Below are 21678 nucleotides of genomic sequence, written 5' to 3'. Positions count from 1 at the left end.
ACATGTTTCTAAGTTATGAGAATTCTGGGTTGTTTCTAAGCTTTGAAAGTTCTAAGTTACGATGTTTCTCAGTTGCGTGTTTCGGCTTTGTGTGTTTCTAAGTAATGACAGTTTTAAAATGTGTTTTTCTAAGTTACTATAGTTACAAGTTATGAATGACTTTCTAAGTTATGTTATTTATAAGTTGTGTGTTTCTAAGTACAGGTTTCTTAGCTACTCCAGTTTTAAGTTGCGTGTTTCTAAGTTGTGATCATTCTAAGTTTTGACTGTCAAAGTTATGGTTTTTTCTAAGTTGTTTGTATCGGCATTGTGTATTTCTTAGTTAGACAGTTCTAAGTTACATGTTTTTTTAAGTTACGATTGTTGTAACTTAGGACGATTCCAAGTTATGTGGTTTAATTCAAGAAATCCAAGTTGTGACTTTCTAAGTCATGTGAGGACCTCCGGAGTGTCACGCTACAACCATTAATTTTTCTTGGTGCATTTCTCCTAGTTTCAACTGAACTGTTTTTAATCATGTTTGGAATGTCAGAATACAAACATTTCGATAATTAACTACATCTGATAGACAAACACAGATTTCAAATAAATAATAATCTTAGAATAACGTCCCAGTTTCATTAAAAGATTCTGGTTACTTTGAGTGCTTGCAAAATTATTTCTATAGGTTTAACATCATAGAGGATGCTTATCAAGTTGTGATCTCTCTATAATAATTCATTAAAAACATATAACTATGGACCGGAAAAATTCGCGGATTCAATGACCTCTAGGATAGCCTCCATTATCCTCTGCATATCTCAAGTAAACACGCGTGTTCATTGGGTACTAAATTGTGAGGCCTCTCCACTGGGTAGCTTGTGATTCGACGCTTCATTGGTCGATAGTTTCTCATTGGTCCAGAGAGCTCCAGTTAAACTGCGAGCCAATAGAATAACCAGCAGAATTGTACACATGTTTGAATTTCAGCCTATCACGAAATTAATACGCGAAATTTCCCGGTTCTCTACATATAACTTATCAATTCAAAATTTATGTATAATATGTAGTGAGAGAATTTTGAAGAACTAATAAAATAACTGTTGGTATACACCGGACATTCGCAGACGTTGCCCGGACCCAGAAAGCCAAGAAGAACATTATTTTCGAAATTTCTGTTCAGAGGAGCCTGCGAGTGCCTTCAAGAGGTCCTGGTTTTCGAGCCGTCTCCCCCCCCCCCCCCCGGTCGGTTGGGTGATGTTGACGAAGCGACTCTTGTTAAGAAAAAACAAGACCCCCCCCCCCCCCTTGCTCCCTTCCCTGCTCCGTCAGGGCCCAGCCCGAGATGAATGCGAAGTGTCTCCGCCGCAATTTGGCGGGGGACCGCGCGGAAAGCCAGTTCCTAAACCCTCTCTCTCTCTCTCTCTCTCTCTCTCTGACTCTCTCGTCTCGCAGGCACAGCCTCATGCCCGCTATCAATCCGAGACAAGGGAGGGTTTCCGAAACAACCCCGTCAATTCAGAACAGCGGTCTGCGTACCTTTTTGTTTTTTTTTTCCTTCCGTTGCTCGCACTCTTTGACTTTCAGGCGTCACAGACCAAGATCGTGCCTTAAGGCCCCCGCCCACCCGGGCACACACACACACACACGGTGCTCAGAGCTTCAGGGGAAAAAAAACGCGATTTGAAAACTACTCAAGATATCCGAGTTGGGGTCTGTTTACAGAAAAGCATTTAAGAGTTCGCTGAGGTCCGAAAAAGTACTTTTGATTTCGGATTAAGTTTTTAAACAGTATTTATAGAATAGTTAAAATGGCTAAAACGAAAGTTTTCAGAGTAATTTTTAGGAGTAAAATAACCGGTACAGATTCTTGAAAGCACTTGAGGGACTTGCATGACACCTTTATCTTTATTTCTCGGCCATATAATGTTGCGGTCACCGCTCAAATTTCACAGTTGTCCTGTGACGACGAGAAGACTGCGCGCCAGTCCAGAGGAGACACCGCGCTAGATGCACCAAGTGCGCAGAAGTGTTCATAGTAATTCTGTCAAAGTCAAAGAGGAAAGTATTTTTCATGTCTACGTTAAATAAAATTCATGTGTAACATTTGAGTTTTTGGTATACAGGTTTCGGTAGGAATAATTTCATGCATGGAACGGAAGTCGCATGGAACGGAAGTGTGCAATTGCGGTGCTGCCATCTGTGGCGGATGGCTCAAACCAAAGTTCACAAAAACAAAGGGAAACTTTATAGCATTAACTGTTTAATGAATTTTTACAAAAATGGCACAATTTTAATATAATTCATTGTCGAAAGTTAGTTCTAAAGACAGGTTTTAATTATTTTTTTTCGAGTCTTTTTCAGTTTTATCGAAGCGGTTTCAGTATTTAGTTTAAAATTTCGTTCTGCAAATCGAGTGATTAGATAGACGACGTAGCTGTTCCGGCAGCAATTCTAACGGCGGACGCGGTAACTAATTGTGGGTCGTTACCACAACGCCGAAATACCATAACGCGAATGTCAAAATTGACCACAACGCCGAAATACCATAACGCCGAATGTCAAAATTGACCACAACGCCGAAATACCATAAAGCCGAATGTCAAAATTGACCACAACGCCAACAGCTAGAAAACTGCTGTGTACCACAACGCCGAAATAACTACTGAATGAATTTGTGTGTGTTTCTTAAATGTACCTTAACGCCGAAACACCACAATAAAACCTAACCTAACCTAGCGTAATATAACCTAACCTAACTTAACCTAGCCTATCCTAGCCTAGTCTAATCTAACCTAGCCTAACCTAGTCTAACCTAGTCTAACATAACCTAGTCGAACCTAAACTAACCTTTGTGACAGTCCTGCAATGACATTTTTCGGCGTTAGTGTATTTCGGCGTTGTGGTACACAGCAGTTTTCTAGCTGTTGGCGTTGTGGTCAATTTGGCATTTCGGCGTTATGGTATTTCGGCGTTGTGGTATTTCGGCGTTGTGGTGTGTCCCCCTAATTGTGATTTGCGTCAAGAAATGTAGTCGGAAAAAAAAAGGTTTTCCGTATATTAATCACGCTTGGCATTGTTTTAAAGAGGTCTGCGTTAAAATTCCATGTCCAAGTTTGGAATTACAAGTGTTTCTGCAACGTGAGAACACGTGATTTCGCTCTCGTTACCGAGGTCAGACGTTACGAGTACTGAAATAAAGAAAGAAATACTCGCTCAGAAGTACGTGTTCGAGTCAGGCTCGAGAGAGACGCCGGCTTCTCAGAGGTTGGCAACACTGATACCGAGGACAAAAGACCGGCGGGAACGGAGAGAATGCCGGGAAGTGTCGAAGTGGAGGATTTTGGGGAGGGGAGGGGGGATGTGGGGATTGCGAGGGAGAAGATAGCCGATAGCTTGGTTCGTGGCGTCGACGGCAAGAAACGGCTATAGGGGCGTCCCGCGAAAAAGCTAAACACGGGCGTTACGCCCGTCGGAAGATAGAGGCCCGGAAGGAAGGAAAGGGGAGTGGTGGGAGGGGGGGGGGGCGCTCTTGACGAGACCCAAGGGAGTGCATGAAAAATGAGCAAGAGGGGTATATTTTTTTTTGTTCTCCTTCTGCCCGTCGCGATAAGAAAGCAGTCTTCGCCTCTTCAAGTCGGTGGAGCGATTAGAGAGAGAGAGAGAGAGAGAGAGAGAGAGGGGGGGGGGTTTCAAGCTAACACGCCAAGGAGGGAAAAGTTGGTTTTCGAAACAAAAAGAGAGAACGCGGGAAGCATTTTAAAAGCTGTCGCGGCTTAAAATTAATTATGTTGAACTTCCGATCGAGTGCATTGCGTGCTGATCCGATCAAAACTTTCGATAAATCCCTTCAACGTGTGGTGAGATAAAAAGTTAAGTTGGCGTAACAAAATAAGTGCTTAAACATGATACTTGAATTAATCACAAGTATTATGTGTAAAAACCCAAAATGTTTACTACTTCAAAAATGGTTTATCAGTATATATATATATGGATGTTTGTGTGTGTCTATATACATGCATATATGACACCGTTTGACCGATCACCGTGAAAGTTGGAACATCGAAGTGTTTTTCGTGGAGAAGGTGTTTATGCTATCCATTTTGCTATAACTCGCCACTAAATAGTTCTGGTGCGCATCAACTTCTTCCGTTCAACAGATATCCATGAAAATTGGTATATTGTGTATTTTACTGTCCTTAATCCTCAATAAAAACAAATAACGATTGTGATTAGTTTTTGGTGAGTGAATTTAAAATGGGGCACCATTTCAAACGCTTAATGGATTCTATATTGCATACAAACTATCCATTTTAAATATATAGAGGTAAATAAATAAACACTGTCAGGACAACGTCTGCTGAATTCTACTATTAGCTAACTATATTTAGTTTTCAGAAGAAAAAAAACATTTAAATGTACTCTTTTTAATTTTAATTTTACTCCAGGCATTTAAAACTATCGGTGATTAGTTATATATATATATATATGACAAAATCAGTGGCGTAGCTAGGATTTGTGTATGGGGGTGTTAGAAGCATGCCTAACCCCCCCCCCCACCGTATTAAAGCGGGGGGTCCGGGGGTCCTCCCCCGGGAAAATTTGTATTTTAAGGTGTAAAATAATGCTATTTTAGCAGTTTTCGGTACTTAAATTTAAATATTTTAATGGTAAAAATTTTATTAATTTTAATATGAAATTTGTTTGAGTGATGAATAAGAAATTAATTAAAGATTTGGTGCTAAGGGGGGGGGGGTTTAAACCCCTAACCCCCCCCCCTGGCTACGCCCCTGGTCAAAATTAAATAATACTCTCTGCTTGCGAGTCTCCGTAGTCACTTGTTTACTCCGTGGCTCACAAGTCTCGCGTACCATAAAGAAACACACTCCGTATTTTGGTTCGTAGTCATCGAATACGTTACGTGTTTCGCTAGAGCGTGGAGAACACAGCTAGAGTCTCCGCTAGTGTTCCTGATGAACCCCCAGGCCTTTACTCGAAGCGTTCGAAGCGCCTGATCGCTCCCATCTCGGCAACCCGCCGTACACGACGCTGATGCAGGAACGTCGCCACACAGGCGCACCTAAATACCCCAGTGGAGTAGATTCCTAATAATTTTTACTCCCGCCATTTCGTGTTTTTTTTTTTTTTTTTTGCACATGATTTTCCAAATACTTCGTAACTCAAATTCGTATAACTGTTTAAAAATGGTTTATGTCAATTTTATAAGTGTTACTCAATGGTTTTGAAAAACTTAAAGGCCAATAATTTATATTTCACCACTAGCATGAAAAAAATAAAACATGTAATTGTGATGTATTAAGTTTTAATTAACCGTTAGTATGAACACATTGTTGTAAAACTATTTTCAGAATATCATTTATAATTCCATATTTTTTTTCACAAAATCCTAGATTAACCATAATTTTAGGAAAATATTTTTTTTTATTAATTTATAGCTTATATTCTTAAAATAAAGAGTTTTGCATCGACAGCTACACGTAAACAGTTAATGTTAAAAGTTTTTCGTTTAAGGACTAAAATTTATTAAATATCCAGTTACTGAATTGATAAAACCATGTACAACCTATGAAATATGGTTATATAATGAATGAATTCAAAGTGAACCACTGGTAAAAAAAACTTAAATTTAAGCAAAATATTTTGGAAAAACCACCCCCCCCCCCCTAACCCACTAAACATTGTTGCCAGCCGCCGCAGCAACATGCTCGGAAATAATGAACTACGGAAAATACATGCGTCATGACGAAGTGTTGAAGAGTTGAAGATTCAATAAACTCTTCCGGTACAAAGACGTCAATCAGTTATAATGGACACAGCCGTCATCTACAAGCTGCGAATTCTTTTTTTTCCCGTATATTTTAAGTGTTTCAAATGTTCTTCATATTTGTTTAATGGTTTAATAAGACCAATTATATCATCGAAATAACTTTACTTGTTAAATAGAATTTTTTTTAAATTTAAACTGATTCATTTTTCAGATGACTACGTTTAGTTATAACTAGAGCCATGCATATTTCGCGAAAATATTTCGAGACTAGTAATAAATTAAAACACTGTAGCATCGTCCGTGTTTCGTAATTGGGCGAATTTCTCCCAGGTACATGTCGATTGTTACGACACCAATCACAAGTAATTCAGTGCGGAAGCAAACACGTCCTGAGTGGCTCGGTCAAACAAGGCAACGACTTCTCTCGCAGACGGCCGCCAATCTCAAGGAAAAAACCTCTGGTGCGGGTACAGCTAGTTGCAGTCTAATAGGCGTTCAGATTTATTCGCGAAAAATGCCTGCCCATAGTTATAACTTATAAAAATAACTGTGTGTTTTCTGTCGTTACTAGAAATCAACACATACGAGGCGGCGGCCACGTGATCAACCGCGTCAACCGATTGGTTCGCTGTGTCACAATCGATTGTAGCGACTTCAATTAATTCGTTCCAGCCCCCACCAACAGAAAAGCGCCCAACAGTGTTGCCGCCTGTTGCTGCACGTGGACCATTCAGCCATCAGTGTCCGTCGGACACAATATTTAGGACATCGGAATTTTGTATGCAGACGGGGGCCGTTCCAAGGTCGTGACCGCTACGCGCGACACGGCTGTCGCCGCGACAAATGTCGAAGGCGCATGCGCGGTAACGCGCCGCCACGGGAAGAGCCTTCTTTTCACACACGAGAGAGCCAAACGCCCGATCGTGCATCTTCGGGATTTTTTTATTTTGTTCATTGTAAATAAATATGGCGGTGTTGATAAAAGGATACTAATGGTTAGAGACCTGCAAAATTCTCAGATTCATTCGGTGATAGGCTAGAATTCAAACACATATACCTCTTAGATAATTTTTCTATTGGCTTACTGATCATCTGGACGAATCTCAACCTGTTATAAACCCTCAACCAAAGAAGGATCGAATCACAGACAAACCAGCTGAGACGACTCACAAGTCGGCAGCCAATGAACTTGCGTTATTTGCCCGAGTGTACAGGGGTATGTACAGTCTATCCTGAAGGCCATCGAAACAGCGAATTTTGCAGGTCTCTACTAATGGCCAATTAGGTTAGGTTAGTTACATTATAAATACTTTAAAACATTGTGGACGGTTGATTTGGTTAGGATAGCTACATTAAAGATACGGAAAAAAAAGCATGAACTTCGGGGAACTTCGGGTTTCGGCTCTCTCGTCTGTGAAATGAAGGCTTCCCGCGCCGCCACGTGCGGTTTCCTTTGCCGCGGTAGAGGAAGGGAGGGAGGGGGAGAAGGGGACATGGTGGGGGGTGGGAGTGGGAGGGTGGGAGGCAATGTAGCGAGGGAGGGAGGCAAGGTAGGGGAAGTAGTAAAGGACGAACAAAGCTCCCAAATGCAGCATGCGACCGGTACCAATAACTCACCCGCGGCTGAAACAATAGACGAACGCTGAACGCACCGCCACACACCGTGGGAGGAGGGGGGGGGGGGTGTTGTTACGTATGCGAGCCTGCAGCTTCTGTGCGTGCGTTGCGAGCAAAGCTAAGCCTTTCCAGCACTTCCTCCCCCCCCCAACCCCTTCCCTACTTACAAAAACCACGTTCCACTCCTGTGATGCCGTCGACATGTTCTATGTTCTGCGCCGCGGTACGACGGGACAGTTCTCCGACGTTCAGTACCAGCGGTTACCCTTTCACCGACTCCCACACTTGCAAACGCAGCATCGCGTGGCAAAGTTAACAAATACTACTGACACAACAGCGGCGGAAGGTACTACTTTCGAGATATGCACAGAGACCGGAAAAATTCGCGGGTTCAATGACCTGCAGGATAGACTCCAATATCCTCTACACACTCGGACAAATGCCAACTGTTCATTGGCTGCTGACTTGTGAGTCGTCTCGACTGGGTGGCCTGTGATTCGACACTTCTATGAGTGAGGGTCTCTAATTGGCCCTCAGTCCTCCAGAATAACAGTGAACCAATGACAGAAGCAGCACTAAGGTATAATTATTTGAATTTTAGCATGACACGAAATGAAGCAGCGAATTTTTCAGGTCTCTAGTTATACCTCAGTGCTGCCTCTGCTATTGGCTCACAATTCACCTGGATGACTCTGGGCCAATGAGAAACACCCAACCAAAGCTTTTTCGAATCACAGGCTGCTACGTTGGGACGTCTCACAAGACAGCAGCCAATGAGTGGGTGGCATTTGACCGAGTGTACGTAGAACTGTGGAGTTCATCCTGCAGGTCATTGAACCCGCGAATTTTTCCGTACCCTAGATACGGAGTATTTCAGATCAGCTTCCCGACACAGAATACTCCAACAGTACTTACTGTCACGCTCGTTCCTGTAAACATCTGACATGCGCGTTTGTTTGAAATTCTGACACTGCAACAAGAACGCGATTATTTTGTCGCGTAACATCTTAGCTCTCGGTATACGACATCTGGTGGGAGTCATTTCCTGAATGGAACGGAAGTCGCACGGGACGGCAATGTGTAACCACGGTGCTGTCATCTGTGACTAAAGTTCACAAATCCAAAGGGAAACTTATAGTATTAACTATTAAATGAATTTTAACAAGACTACAGTATTTTAATAAAATTCCTTGTTTAAAATCAGGTCCTAAGCCGAGGTTCAGTATAATTTTATTATTTTTTATATTTTTTTATCGTGTCTCGAGTGTGAAGTTACTAAAATCCGATCCAGAATTTTATATTCGTCTGATGTATAAAATACTGCTATGGTAACATAATCACTTTTATTTTTACTTTTAGTGTTATGTTTTACAAAAAAATTGTGAAATATTTTACTACTTTCACGTGCAATGTTTTATTTTCTTCCGAATATATATTAGATTTGCAATAAACAAATTTTTATTCATACTGGTCAGCTGAAACCAACTTGTAACCTTTGACGACTGTCGTATTTTTAGTGCAAAAGAAATGGTAATCAAAGGTTTTTGAATAATTTTTTTTAAATCTTATTTTGTGACGTGGTTAAAAACTACGTGTTCACAATAGTGCGATGTTTATCTGTAGCATCGCGCCTGTAGCGCTATTGTGGTTCCAATTTTAGTCTACGCGTTTCGCGCTGTTGCCAACAGCAAGAACTCCCCCTCCCGCCACACGAAATCGACGTTCGCTTGTTTTATTTTTTAATATCTAATTATTACCACCCTTGTGAAAATAACGCTGCTAGTAGGCCCTCAAACCGTCATTTATTTTTTTCACTGTTTTTGGTTACGGCTTGTATCCCCCTTCACCTGCTTTGACCAGAAGCTTGTAGAAGGCAGGATACAAAGAATTGACAGCGAAATAGTGAGTTAGTTATGTAATTCTCCATTAATCATGTGCAATCATGAGCAGTAGCCTACATGCCAAACAATATATATATATATATATATATATATATATATATATATATAAAATTAAACTATTAAGAACAGGGTATAACAGGCTTCGCCCCTATTGACTAGAGTACATAACGCAATAAAATAATAAATATACCTATACCGCCCCGGTGCACCATGGTTGTCGCACATGAACAAGATCCTGTTCCCTTACTTAGTTAACATCAAAACCTCCACTATAAATATTATATACAAAAAAGGTTAAATGACAATATCAATTAAAACTTCACTTAAAAATATATATATATAATTATAAAATATTCAATGGACCTAAGCAATACACAATCTACGCGCAGGTATACCTTTACCACCTTTGACACAATAAATGTTGGTGCTCGGTTCAGTTAATTTACTCATTCTTTTTTTTTTTTTTTTTTTTTTGGCAAATTAATTACTTGTTGCCTTAAACTCTTCCAGTCCAGTTCGAAAGTTCATGATCATCAGGCAGCAAAGAGAAAATATAATTACAATTAATTATTATAATAGTTCACAGCCAATTTTCTGCCTCACAAATTACCCTATCGAGCACCTGACTAAAAACTTTTCTAAATTGACTTGATATACATACCTACATAAAAATTTATAACATTATAAAAAATGCGGAAAAATTACAATAAAATGTTATTATTAGAAATATACCCAATGCGCATAACTCGCATGAAGGGTACAAAATATTAACAATTTCCATCAACGTTATTATAAAATGTTTCTCAAAATTACTTATAGGTTGGCACGGCTTTCCATACACTTAATGGAAAAAACAAAATCTTTTTCCTTTTCGAGTCCAAAAGTAAACCATGTCCCCACAAACCACTCAATAATTTATAAGCTGGGAAAAATAAAATTATAATTATCCAAATAGGTAACGACTCATAACGAGACTTGACGACTTAGTTACTTGCTGCTGTGTCTAAACCAAAACAAGAAAAAAAAACTTCCTTCAAAAATATTACAGTTATATCCCAAAGATATCTGGAAGGTGAAAATACAGGCGTGGCGTAGCACCCAAGGTCTACCCAGCGTGACAGAAGGTCCGTCTGACGTAGGACATTCCGTAATCTTGACCAAGGGCGTAGCCAGGGGGGGGAGTTTTTAGGGGTTCAACCTCCCCCCCCCCCCCCTTTATAGCACCAAATCTTTAATTAATTTCTTATTCATCACTCAAACAAAAATAAATTTTTTACCATTACAATATTTAAATTTAAGTACCGAGAACTGCTAAAATAGCACTATTTTACACCTTAAAATCCAAATTTTCCCGGGGAGGGCACCCCCCCCCCCCCCGACCCGCCGCTTTAATACGGGGGGGGGGGGGGGGGCATGCTTCTTAACACCCCCCCCATACACAAATCCTGGCTACGCCACTGATCTTGACGAAAGGTAAAGTTCAACACTTACAGTTTGTCTGTTGCCATCTGCTTCCGGAGATATCAAATGATCGCACGAAGCAAATCAAATTTGTAGAAGACCCAAAACCAAGCATTTACACTTCCTCGCACTAGGCTTCAACCGGGTTGAAGAAAGATGATCAGCAGCACGCACGGCACCATTTGACACCCACGACATTAGCGACTAGGCTCACACGACAGAAAGATAAAATTCCCAATTTACTAAAAAGGGGGAAAAAAAATTATCCTCATTGGTAAAAACTGCGTAGAACACTGCTGCACTCGAAAATTAGGTAACAGACGGAGCAAAACCTCCCGTAACTTAAGTTATTATCCCCCCACCAAGGTTTTCCAAACTCCCACACAATGGATTTCTATTACGCAGCCACTCCATCGGCACGAAAATTGTAACCCACTCAGGCCATGGCTCGTAGCAGACCGACACTCCCCAGAGACGGTAGCCTACAACTCACATAGTTTCGGTTCCCTACCACGTTCGTGCAACTTCGGATTTCTCTCAAAAATTTAAATTAAAAAAATCGAAGGGATTACGTTAGGTTAGGTCAGTCACAGCATGCTTGTTTTCATTGGAAACTTCTGATTTAGCGGCTGAAGTGGCGTTAATACCAAAACACAAAACTTCGGAAATCTTCGGAAATTCTTGCAGGGAACCGAAACTATGTGAGTTGTAGGCTTTCCCCCCCCCCCCCTTCCCAGAACCACAGGGCACCACAGGTGCCAACCTCAACCAACCAAAAAGGAAAACAAAAGACATACGCAGACACCGCGTAGCGAAAATTGCCGATCAGAGCCTGACAAGCGCACGAGCGGCTCTAGATCCTGACAACCGGAAACTCCGCCCGCGCTTCCTAGATCCACGGCTGCCAACACACCAAATCTGAGGTTAGGTACGTCTCGCGCCGCCACACGGCTGACGGTAAATAACACCGCGCCGGTACACAAAAACAAGCTGAGTTCTCGTGTTCTACTTCAGGCGCGTTTCGCGAAGTTTTGTTTCTGACATATCAGTTCTTTCGTACAAAATAATCAAATTTATTTATTTTCTCCTTATTTTCAACGCAACACTAGACCGTCTTCCATATCCTCTTACTTCGTCGTTTACTTTTTTTGTGTCCAAATCACATGTGTTTTTTTTTTGTTTTCATTTTTACTGCGTACCACTGCTACTATATTTTGCGTCTTCCAGTTTAACAGTTTCTGTTCAATATTTTGTCAACAATATTAAATATTTTGACAGAATTTTTTTTCTGTCCCTCTGATTTTCTCGCTTGTCGCCCGTTAAGATTATTTTAAAAGATAACAAAAATTTTATTGTGTTCTGTGAAATATATAAATCTAGTTCTTATAAAAGAAAAGTAATCCAGTTGATTTTTCTGAGATAAAATGGAGATAGCGAATTAATTTTCCAGATATAAAGTTTTGCAAACAAAAATATAGTAAGCTTACAGAAAATTGTCCAGCATCTAGTTTCAAGCGAAATGTTGGAAAATAAAAACTCTTGCACTTTTAGCAGTGCGGTTTGTGGGGACTATCTTGAAGCCACGCATGGTAGTGGGATATTACTTCTTGTACATGTAGTAGTCTTTGTTAGCTGGAATACACGATGTAACTCTTCAACTTTTTTTTAGAAAGAAATATAAAATCTTGGACTTCCAAATCGTGTGACGTCTGTGAGAAGTTGGGTTCTTTCCGTTATTTATTTATTTTTTTTTTTTAGAAAGTTACGAGTTTCTCCGCAACTCTTTTCAAGGCGGGGGAAAAAATATGAACGACAAAAAAGTTTTATAAAGAAACTACGTGGCTCATATATTTTCGCTGAGTAAACATTCCTTTCAGACTACTAGTTGCTAAAAAATTCATCTCGTGAAAAGCGTTAAGAAATATATTAATTTTGTGGCGAAGAAGGTAATTGAGATTATTTGTATTTTCGGATTGCAAACTTAAGGTGAAATGCGATCGAGTCCATTAATCCAAGTGCCCTACGAGTATTATACTTGTGCGCACGATGCGTAAATATTAATAAATAATTATTATAAATTTTTACTTATCATGTAATTGTATGAGGGCCAAAGCAAAGTAAGAAAATAATAAAAAGTTTGATTGTAAAAAAAAACATGGTTTGGGTTTAGAAACCACCTCCTGTCTACCCCCTCTGTCAAAATAACAATAAAATAAAAGTATAATATGAAAATAAAATCATTACTTCAGAAGCCTTTAATCAGTGCATTTTTACCTTTCTGTGAGGGGAGTGGGAGCGTTTCAGTCCGAACTAAGCTTTCCGGTACTCCCGATAATTAAAGTACGTGGTGCCACAATCATGACATGCAATGATCGAAAATTATCGTACGTTAAAGGGGAATTTGGGGAAGAATTATCGTATGTTGCTTATGCGCCAGGTAGAAATTTTGGTTGACCTCCAGACCACCACCCCCCCCCCCCCCCCCCCACCAATCCCTCGCCCAGGTTTGTCTTCAGCGATCGTCAGCTGCCCCTCGAACTACATACACACACAATCGTCATAAACAAACCACAGTGCAAGATTCAAAATAGTGCGAAGCACGCGCAGGTGTATGAATTGATCCCTCGGGTTCTCTGCCTGTCGTGTTAGTACTGACCCTCATGTCTGATGGCATAGCTCGCCTGGCAGGCCTCACCTCCAGTGCCGGCTGCGTTCTGAAAGGCATGACATTTTGAATTACAGCTTAAATAAATTAACTAAATAATTATTTTTTTTCGTAATTTAAGTGGGCTGGCTAGCAGCCCGGCGGGAAACGACTAAAGTCGCCCCCGAAACAACCAGCGCCACCCAAAACAATGCGGACAGCAATGTCCAAGCCCCCAACCCCCCCCCCCCCCCCCCCCCCGCATGGTAGACTCTTTTCTACTCTGTCCAACTCTTCTTCCGGATCCATCCTTATGATTTCCCGTAAGCCTCCTGATGCTTGATATTAATGCATGAAATTTTGCATCCCGCATGTCAGAGCCCAGGGTTTCCCCTGTGTCTATGCAGGTTTTACCTGGCCTCAACTTATCTAGTTTTAGTCTAGTATAGTCAGTGAAGGGGAGTTAGTCATGGCCCCAATCGCTGCCATGGCTGGCCAATCCCCCTCCTAGCACATGATGCATGCTACCCCTCCTGCATGATTAGAGCGTATGGGCTTCGGCCTGAGACGCACTTAAGCTGTGTTTACGATTGACTTCCTTAAGAATTATAACTTAACATCGAGCACACGATTAAGTAAAAACTACATTTTCCAGTTTATGGTTGACATAGAAGTCGTTAATTCTAACCAATCACAGCACAAAACACATGGTCGGCCATTGTTCGAAATGGAGAAGCAGGTTTGAAATATGTTATTGACAAATGGGATATCTATTTTTCGAAATGGATGATGATTACAAATTACAAATATACGAATTCTAACTAAAAATACTGCCTCGCTCGGTACAATACCAAGACATAAACTTTCGGCTGAAAGGTTCCGGTTTGTTGTGATTGGTCGCTTCTCTTAAGTCTTAACGAAAAATATAAAATATAACCATTTCTGTTAAGTCTTAAGTCATCATATGGTTCGCACACGACCCGTCAAAATTCACACACGACAATCATAAACCATTCCACTAGTTTACATAGAGTCATATGATAAGTACACGACTAAGTCTTAATTCTTAATTCTTAATTTTCAATCGTAAACCCACCTTTAGTCTCCCTCCCTAACACTGAACCCTCCCCAACACAGTTTTAATTTAGGTTAGGAAAAAATAATAATAATCGTCAGCTGTCGACGGCCATGTTATATGACGTCATGGCCGCTAGATTGATTCCAGTGTTTGATGCTAGGCAGCGCTAGGTACTGCAGCCATCGAATTTTCTATTCCTTCCCTCCCAACCACCAACCCCCCCCCCCCTTCCCTTTTATTCTCATCCACTTTTCCCGCCAATGTTCACAGCGACACCTGTGGGTATTACTGGGACAACACAAGGCATAAATTCCCGACGTAAGAATCCGAACCCAGTGCTACAGCGAACGCAATTTTTTTTTTTTTAGTGGTGCAGTTGTTTTCGTGTGAATTAAAAAAAAAATTATAGATGTCTGTAATTTTATATGAATATTTCTGTTTCGTTATTTAAAAAAAAAATACAGTGCACACTGAGTGAATCATAGCAGTGGCGTGTGTCGACAAAACTATTTTGAAGACAATGCAGAGAACTCGTCCTTGTTTCTCAGACGCGGGTGTAGAAATTCCAGGCACGGTGAGCTTTCCCGAGCGATTCAGAGGATAAAGTTTTACCTCTTTGCTCCTCCTTCTCCTCCTTCTTCTTCTTCTTCTCCTCCTTCTTCTCATCCATCCTAACCCTCCCCCCCCCTCACACACCCAACCAACTACTGCGTCGTCTCACAACTCTTCTCCGGCGACGCCATGTTTCGTCTTGCGAAACAGCTTGCGGTTTTCTCACGGTACAGTCTGTGCTCCGGAGGGGGGGGGGGGGGGTGCTCCATTGCTTCGATACATCGATACGAGATATCGATGCGACATATCGCGCCCGGAAATAAAACTGAGGGTCGTGCTAGAACTGGTGGATTTTGTAGAGGAAAAAATAAAAGAGCGCGTGTAACTCAGTACCTACACGTGATATGTAGAAGTGAAATTTCTTTGGCGATTCAAAACTCGACTCATAATTATATCGTAAGGGGTAAAACGGTATATATATATATATATATATATATATATATATATATATATATATATATATACACACCTATATAGGATAAATCCATCCAGGAGAGATGGACCACCTTTTTTTGAAACTCTTATAATTTTGTTATTTGTCAAGATATTGGTGAAGTAAATTTCGCTATGATATTCTGGTGATCTATGTATATGAAAAGCAAAGGTATATGTAGAAAATTTACGTTAACAAAGTGAAGAAAAATGTTGAAAAATTTCGCAGTACTGGTCCATGTATACCATATACATAGGGTTAGATGGACCAGGCTATATGGGAGAGATGGACCAGCATTGAGAAAGCTATTTAATCATTTATGACTAACTTTAAATTCAGATTTAAGCACTCAATTAAACAAAAATCGTTTCTGACGTACAACAAGTCTACAGTGCCTATACATTAACATGTTTTACAAGGTCTTTCTTCTTTCAGATGTAGTCTTTCAAAACCCGTAAAAATTTTAGTTCTTTTTTTCCACATACATCGCACTTATTTTCGTACTTTGTGCAGTTCTCATGCAACAAACGGGAACACACTGTGCTTTTAATCCAGTCTTCTGTACTTTTTGTAGTATTGTAGTCCTCATTAAACCCGACACATTCATCTTCGTCCCAGTCACCATCATCACTGTCATCATACAAAATTTGCTGAGAAAATCCTTTGGTGTTTGGTTTTTTATGTTTGGTAGGCCTAAGAGTCCTAGTTAGGATAGCTTCTTCTCTCCATCCTTTTCTTTCTTCTTGTTCTTTTATTTTCTTCAGTTTGTCATGTTTTCCTTGGGTAATACGTTGTACATTATCCTTAAAATTTAGTACTTTCTAAACACTTGCACTCTTACCACAGGCTGTAGTTTTTTTTTTGTTAAGATTGGAATAGGTGAGATGTTGTTCAAAATTTTTGTTGGCGTGGGGTTGTCGACCTCTTTGACTCCGGAGACACTGGTGGGCCCTGACGAAGTTCCAGGAGTCGCCAGGCATTCATCACTGATAGGCTGTTCGAAATGTCTTATAGGCAGAGCAGATTCGAGTGGAGGGGTAGACCTATCGGTAATTATGGTTGCTTCTTGGTTTGATGTCAAACCAATGTCTGGAGAGTGTAGTTGAACTAAGTTCGTTTCAGTAGCTTCAGAAAGTGACGTTTCACTAGAACCTCTTGTGTCAGGGGTGATGATTGTTGAATATTCGCTAGGTGTCAGGTAAACGTAGTCTGGTATTACAGACATGTTTAGCGGAATAATTCCACATGCCTTGAAGCCGGAAACTGCATTTTCTACAGTCGCTGATTTGGACCAAGCACATCCTAGCAACTTGCCAAATTGCAGTCTCGTAATCTGCCGTAATGGGTTGTTCCTCATGAACACATTACATTCTTTGTTGTAGTTAGACTTCAAAGATTTAAAAAAGCTTCCGTCAAGTGGCTAGAAGAAATGGGTCGTGTGACTAGGAAGGCTAAGCAAAATTATATCATTTTCATCAGCGAATTCAAGCATTTCCACACTGATGCAATAGGAGGAGTGTCCGTCAAGAATCAACTGTACTTTTCCAGCAGGCTTTCTTTGCAAAAAGTGATGTTTCAACCAGTCGAAAAAAATTCAGAGGTTATGTAAGCATATTTCACGTTCATTGCAATCATGGAACCCGGAGACATGCCATCACTGAACTCCTCTTTCTTATTCTTTACTTTAAAAATGCAATAGGGAGGAATGTAGTTGCCCTCGCCATTGAAACAACATACAAGCCATGCGGACGTGCTACCCACTAGACCAATAAGTCAATTATTGCATACGTACTTTTAAACAAATTTATATTTGTACTAAACAAAGGTCAACATAATAGGCGTATTGATCTTCAAAATCAAATTTACGTTCGAATATAAAATTAATTTTTATACACAAATTGACTGAATTATATTTCAAATGACTACAAAGGTTGTACAAAATTATTAAAGGCTGTACGAGGTAAAGTGAGTACTTCGCAACTTTTAAATACGAAGAAAAACACGCGACTAATGAGAAAACTTCATGCAATAGGCTCATAAGCGATTATTTATATCCTATTTAAAAGTGGCCGAAATATAATAATTTGATCAAATGATAAAAGTAACTATGTTATCTTTAAAAGATTTGTGCAATGGGAGAGCATGACTTGATGTAAGTTTTTGGACATACGCCATTGCTAAGAACTTTTTCTGTTGAAGAAAAACTAATAAATAAAATAAATAAATAAAAATAAAAATAAAAATACTCAAAAAAAGATACAAAAAACACACAAAATTAAGCAAACAATTGCTGTTGTCAACAAGGATATGAACACCACAAAATATTCCGAAACAGGAATATGGTCAGCAAACAAAGAAAAAACAAAGAAAAATGTACTAAGAGAACGAAAAAATCCCCACAAATGATGACAACACAAAAATATTGAAACCCAAAATAATTCAGCACAACAGTTGAAGCGAGACAAAAAACATGACAAAACGAAAAAACAAACAAATACAATAGTTTTTAGGTAAAACTATTGTATTTGTTTGTTTTTTCGTTTTGTCATGTTTTTTGTCTCGCTTCAACTGTTGTGCTGAATTATTTTGGGTTTCAATATTTTTGTGTTGTCATCATTTGTGGGGATTTTTTCGTTCTCTTAGTACATTTTTCTTTGTTTTTTCTTTCTTTGTTTGCTGACCATATTCCTGTTTCGGAATATTTTGTGGTGTTCATATCCTTGTTGACAACAGCAATTGTTTGCTTAATTTTGTGTGTTTTTTGTATCTTTTTTTGAGTATTTTTATTTTTTTTTTATTTATTTTTTTTATTTATTAGTTTTTCTTCAACAGAAAAAGTTCTTAGCAATGGCGTATGTCCAAAAACTTACATCAAAAAGTAACTATGGCCTCAAAAGTGCTCACTTTACCGCATACAGCCTATATTGTATTTTTTGTTTTTTAAGTAGGCCTAACGGAGAGAAGAATTTACGTTATAAGTTTGGAAATTAACCTACAAATTACTTAACAATATGTTTTGTGACTAATTTTTTTTGTAGAAACGACATTACAAATCTACAACCTACTCATAAATAATACGTAGGCCCATTTAAAACGATGATCCATCTCTCCCACGATGGTCCATCTCTCCCACTTTATTTTGGTCCATCTATCCCGATCGTTAGAGAGAGATGGACCAGGCTGTCATTACGTTCCTGTTGTGCCCAGCGTAGCTACAGAACACTACAAAGATACGTTTAGCTTGTTTACATGTTGTAAGGAATTATGGTTCAAAAATATTGCAAAATACTGTCTCTACGACACAACTGCGTTCATATTAACAAAATTTTTGACCTACCTGTTTTCTGTTTTCTTTAATGTCTTCTCAATTTACTCATACAAAGGAACTAAAATAACACAGCAAGCGCAATACAGTTGCCACGACACATTCCTACCAACCATGGCGCTTTCTATTAGCAGGTTCGTGAACTATACCACCGGTCCATCTCACCCGATGGTCCATCTCTCCTGGATTTACCCTATATATATATATATATATATATATATATATATATATATATATATATATATGACAATTTTCTAAATAATCATGAATTAACAAAATTTTTACTCACTTCAAAATTAATAAATTAATTGGTAAAATGCCAAATAAATTATGTTGCCCCAACTCCCACGGTGAAATAAAGAAAAATCACAACACAATTATAGTGTCCTAGTAACGCCTTAAGGTGGGTATGACGACAGCTCAACACAATTGGTTCTAAGGGGAGTCAGTCATGACATCGATAATTGCTGCCATGGCTAGAAAATGTCCAAAAAAATTACATGATGCATGCTACTCTTTTCTGCGTGGCTGGAACCCAGCACGATAGACATATAGGCTTCGGCCTGAGACGCACTTAAGGCCCCCCGCCTACCCGGGCACACATACGGTGCGCAGAGCTTCAGGAATAACAACGCGATTTAAAAACTGCTCAAGATATCCGAGTGGGGACAGCTTACGAAAAGCATTTAGGAGTTCGCTGAGGGCCGAAAAGTACTTTTGATTTTGTATTAAGTTTTTAAACTGTGTTTGGCTAAAACGCATGTTTTCAGAGTAATATTTAGGCGTAAAACAACCGGTACAGATTCTTGAAAGCACTTAAGGAACTTACATTACGCCTTTATTTTCATTTCTCGGCCATATAATGTTACGGTCACCGCTCAGATATCACAGTTATCCTGTGCACGACGAGAAGACTGCGCGCCAGTCCAGAGGAGACACCGCGCTAGAAGCACCAGCGAGCGTCGCGCTTATCATCCCGCCTCACTAACACACACATCCCCCTGACGAGGCGGGCCCCTTAAGAGTCTTCCTAACACAGACCCCTCCCAAACAAATACACTTAGTTTTAGTTAGGAAAAAAGAATCACACTTGGCTGTAAAGAACACGGCCCAGACTAAAAAAAATCCGCTAAAACAAAAAAATTTTAAAAATTAAAAAGTAATTAATTTTTTTTTTTGCAATCATGTTACTTCTTTTTCTGCCCATAGGACGGAGACAGCCGCGTTTCTGGTTTCATTTGTTTCTCCCCGCATTCCACAGGGAACTGACCGCCAGGGAAGAGGATAGGCTAGGGGAGGGGGGAGACACAGTAATTTTCTTGCCCGGCGAAGCTTGAAAACACTATCGCGTCCGTGACAAGTCTCACGCAAACCTGAGGTCTCCGTCCAGCCCAAATGAAATTGTTTCTGAACCGCGAAGTTGTTTTCGTTTGGGCGGTCTTGAATCTTCTTTAGGGACCTGAAAAATTCTCGGGTTCCGTTGACCTCCAGGATAGTCTACACAGTCCTCTGTACACTCGGGAAAATAACGCCAGTTCGTTTGGCTGCTGACTTGTGAGTCGTCTCAACTGGTATTGCCCCGTGATTCGTCACTTCTTTGGTTGAGGAGTTTCTCATTGGACCAGAGTCGCCCAGACAAACAGTGAGCCGATAGCAAGAGCAGCTTAAAGGTGTGTGTGTGAATTTCAGACTATCGCTAGATGAATCTGCGAATTTTTCCGGTCTCTAATCTTCTTCTTTCATGTAGCCGGGCTCACCGCTCGCCAGGCATAGCAAGTAAGGACTGTCTTGGCTTCCGAGCGCCGAAGAAGACAAAATGAATGCCGATCACTATAGGACCATGCATATTTCGTGAAAAGATTCCGACACTAGCTATCGTAGAGACCGGGTAAATTCGCGAATTCATTTCGCGATAGGCTCAAATACAAATCGTTATATCTCAGTGCTGCCTCTGCTATTGGCTCACAACTCACCTGGGTGACTCTGGGCCAATGAGAAAACACCCGACCAAAGCTTTATCGGATCACAGGCCGCTACGCTGGAACGTCTCACACAAGACAGCAGCCAATGAGTGGGTGGCATTTGACCGAGTCAGGTCATTGAACCCTGTCCCTATTTATAATATCAGTAGGGATCCTCTCAAACCAGTTTGGCTTTAGCTTTGTAGCTATATGCTCTCGAACGGGGATGCGCAGTGGGCACTGCGCAGTTCGAACTCCGCCGAGCAGGGTCTCCACAGTTAGTACTTTCGTACTAGATCTAGTACTTTTATAACTTTATTAGTGGTTTAGTACAGATCTAGTACATTTTTCTTTAATATAATAATATTATTGTAACTCCAATATGTTTTATTATTAAGCATAATTATTTTTAAAAAAAAACTATGGAATGTATGTGTGTGTGGTGTAATATTTAAGTTTGAGCATTGCAGTGTCATAATAACTTCCTAAATTGTTAAAAACCATAACAAATTATAATTTAGTACTTTTTTTTCTAATCTAGTACTTTTTTCTCGCCTAAGTTGGTACGAAATATTTCTTCCTTGTGGAGACCCTGCCGCCGAGTTTGGCCGTATCAGCGGACCCGCCAGGAGGCGCGCTTCCTGACGGCTGATAAGCCGGGCAGCCTGGACGGTGATAATGATAGCGATAGCCCCGGGGCGAGAACCACGAAGCGCCTGGAGAAGGACAAATAATGCATTTACGGGGGAACTGCAAGGAAGTTCCCGGGGCGCGGATTCCAAACGGACGCAAGATTCGAACCGGTAAACTGACGCGCGCGGTGTAACGGTCATGCCCAGGGACACGGAGATTCCAGTCTGAAGTTCGCAGTTCTTTGCT

General features: G+C 40.3%; 1 protein-coding gene across 1 annotated transcript in view; it reads right to left on the bottom strand.

Moving 5' to 3' along the window:
• LOC134540302 (uncharacterized) overlaps positions 1-15138 on the bottom strand; it is a 394175-nt gene extending 379037 nt beyond the window's left edge. The window contains exon 1 of the mRNA XM_063382961.1: positions 15081-15138. Within this exon, the coding sequence (XP_063239031.1) occupies positions 15081-15138 (58 nt within the window). The remainder of the gene's footprint in view (positions 1-15080) is intronic.
• Positions 15139-21678: the final 6540 nt, after the last annotated feature.

This window comes from Bacillus rossius, chromosome 16 (genome assembly GCF_032445375.1).
Source record: "Bacillus rossius redtenbacheri isolate Brsri chromosome 16, Brsri_v3, whole genome shotgun sequence".
Classification (NCBI taxonomy): domain Eukaryota; kingdom Metazoa; phylum Arthropoda; class Insecta; order Phasmatodea; family Bacillidae; genus Bacillus; species Bacillus rossius.
The sequence above is the reverse complement of the archived record's forward strand: the minus strand, read 5'-3'. Positions and strand labels throughout refer to the sequence as shown.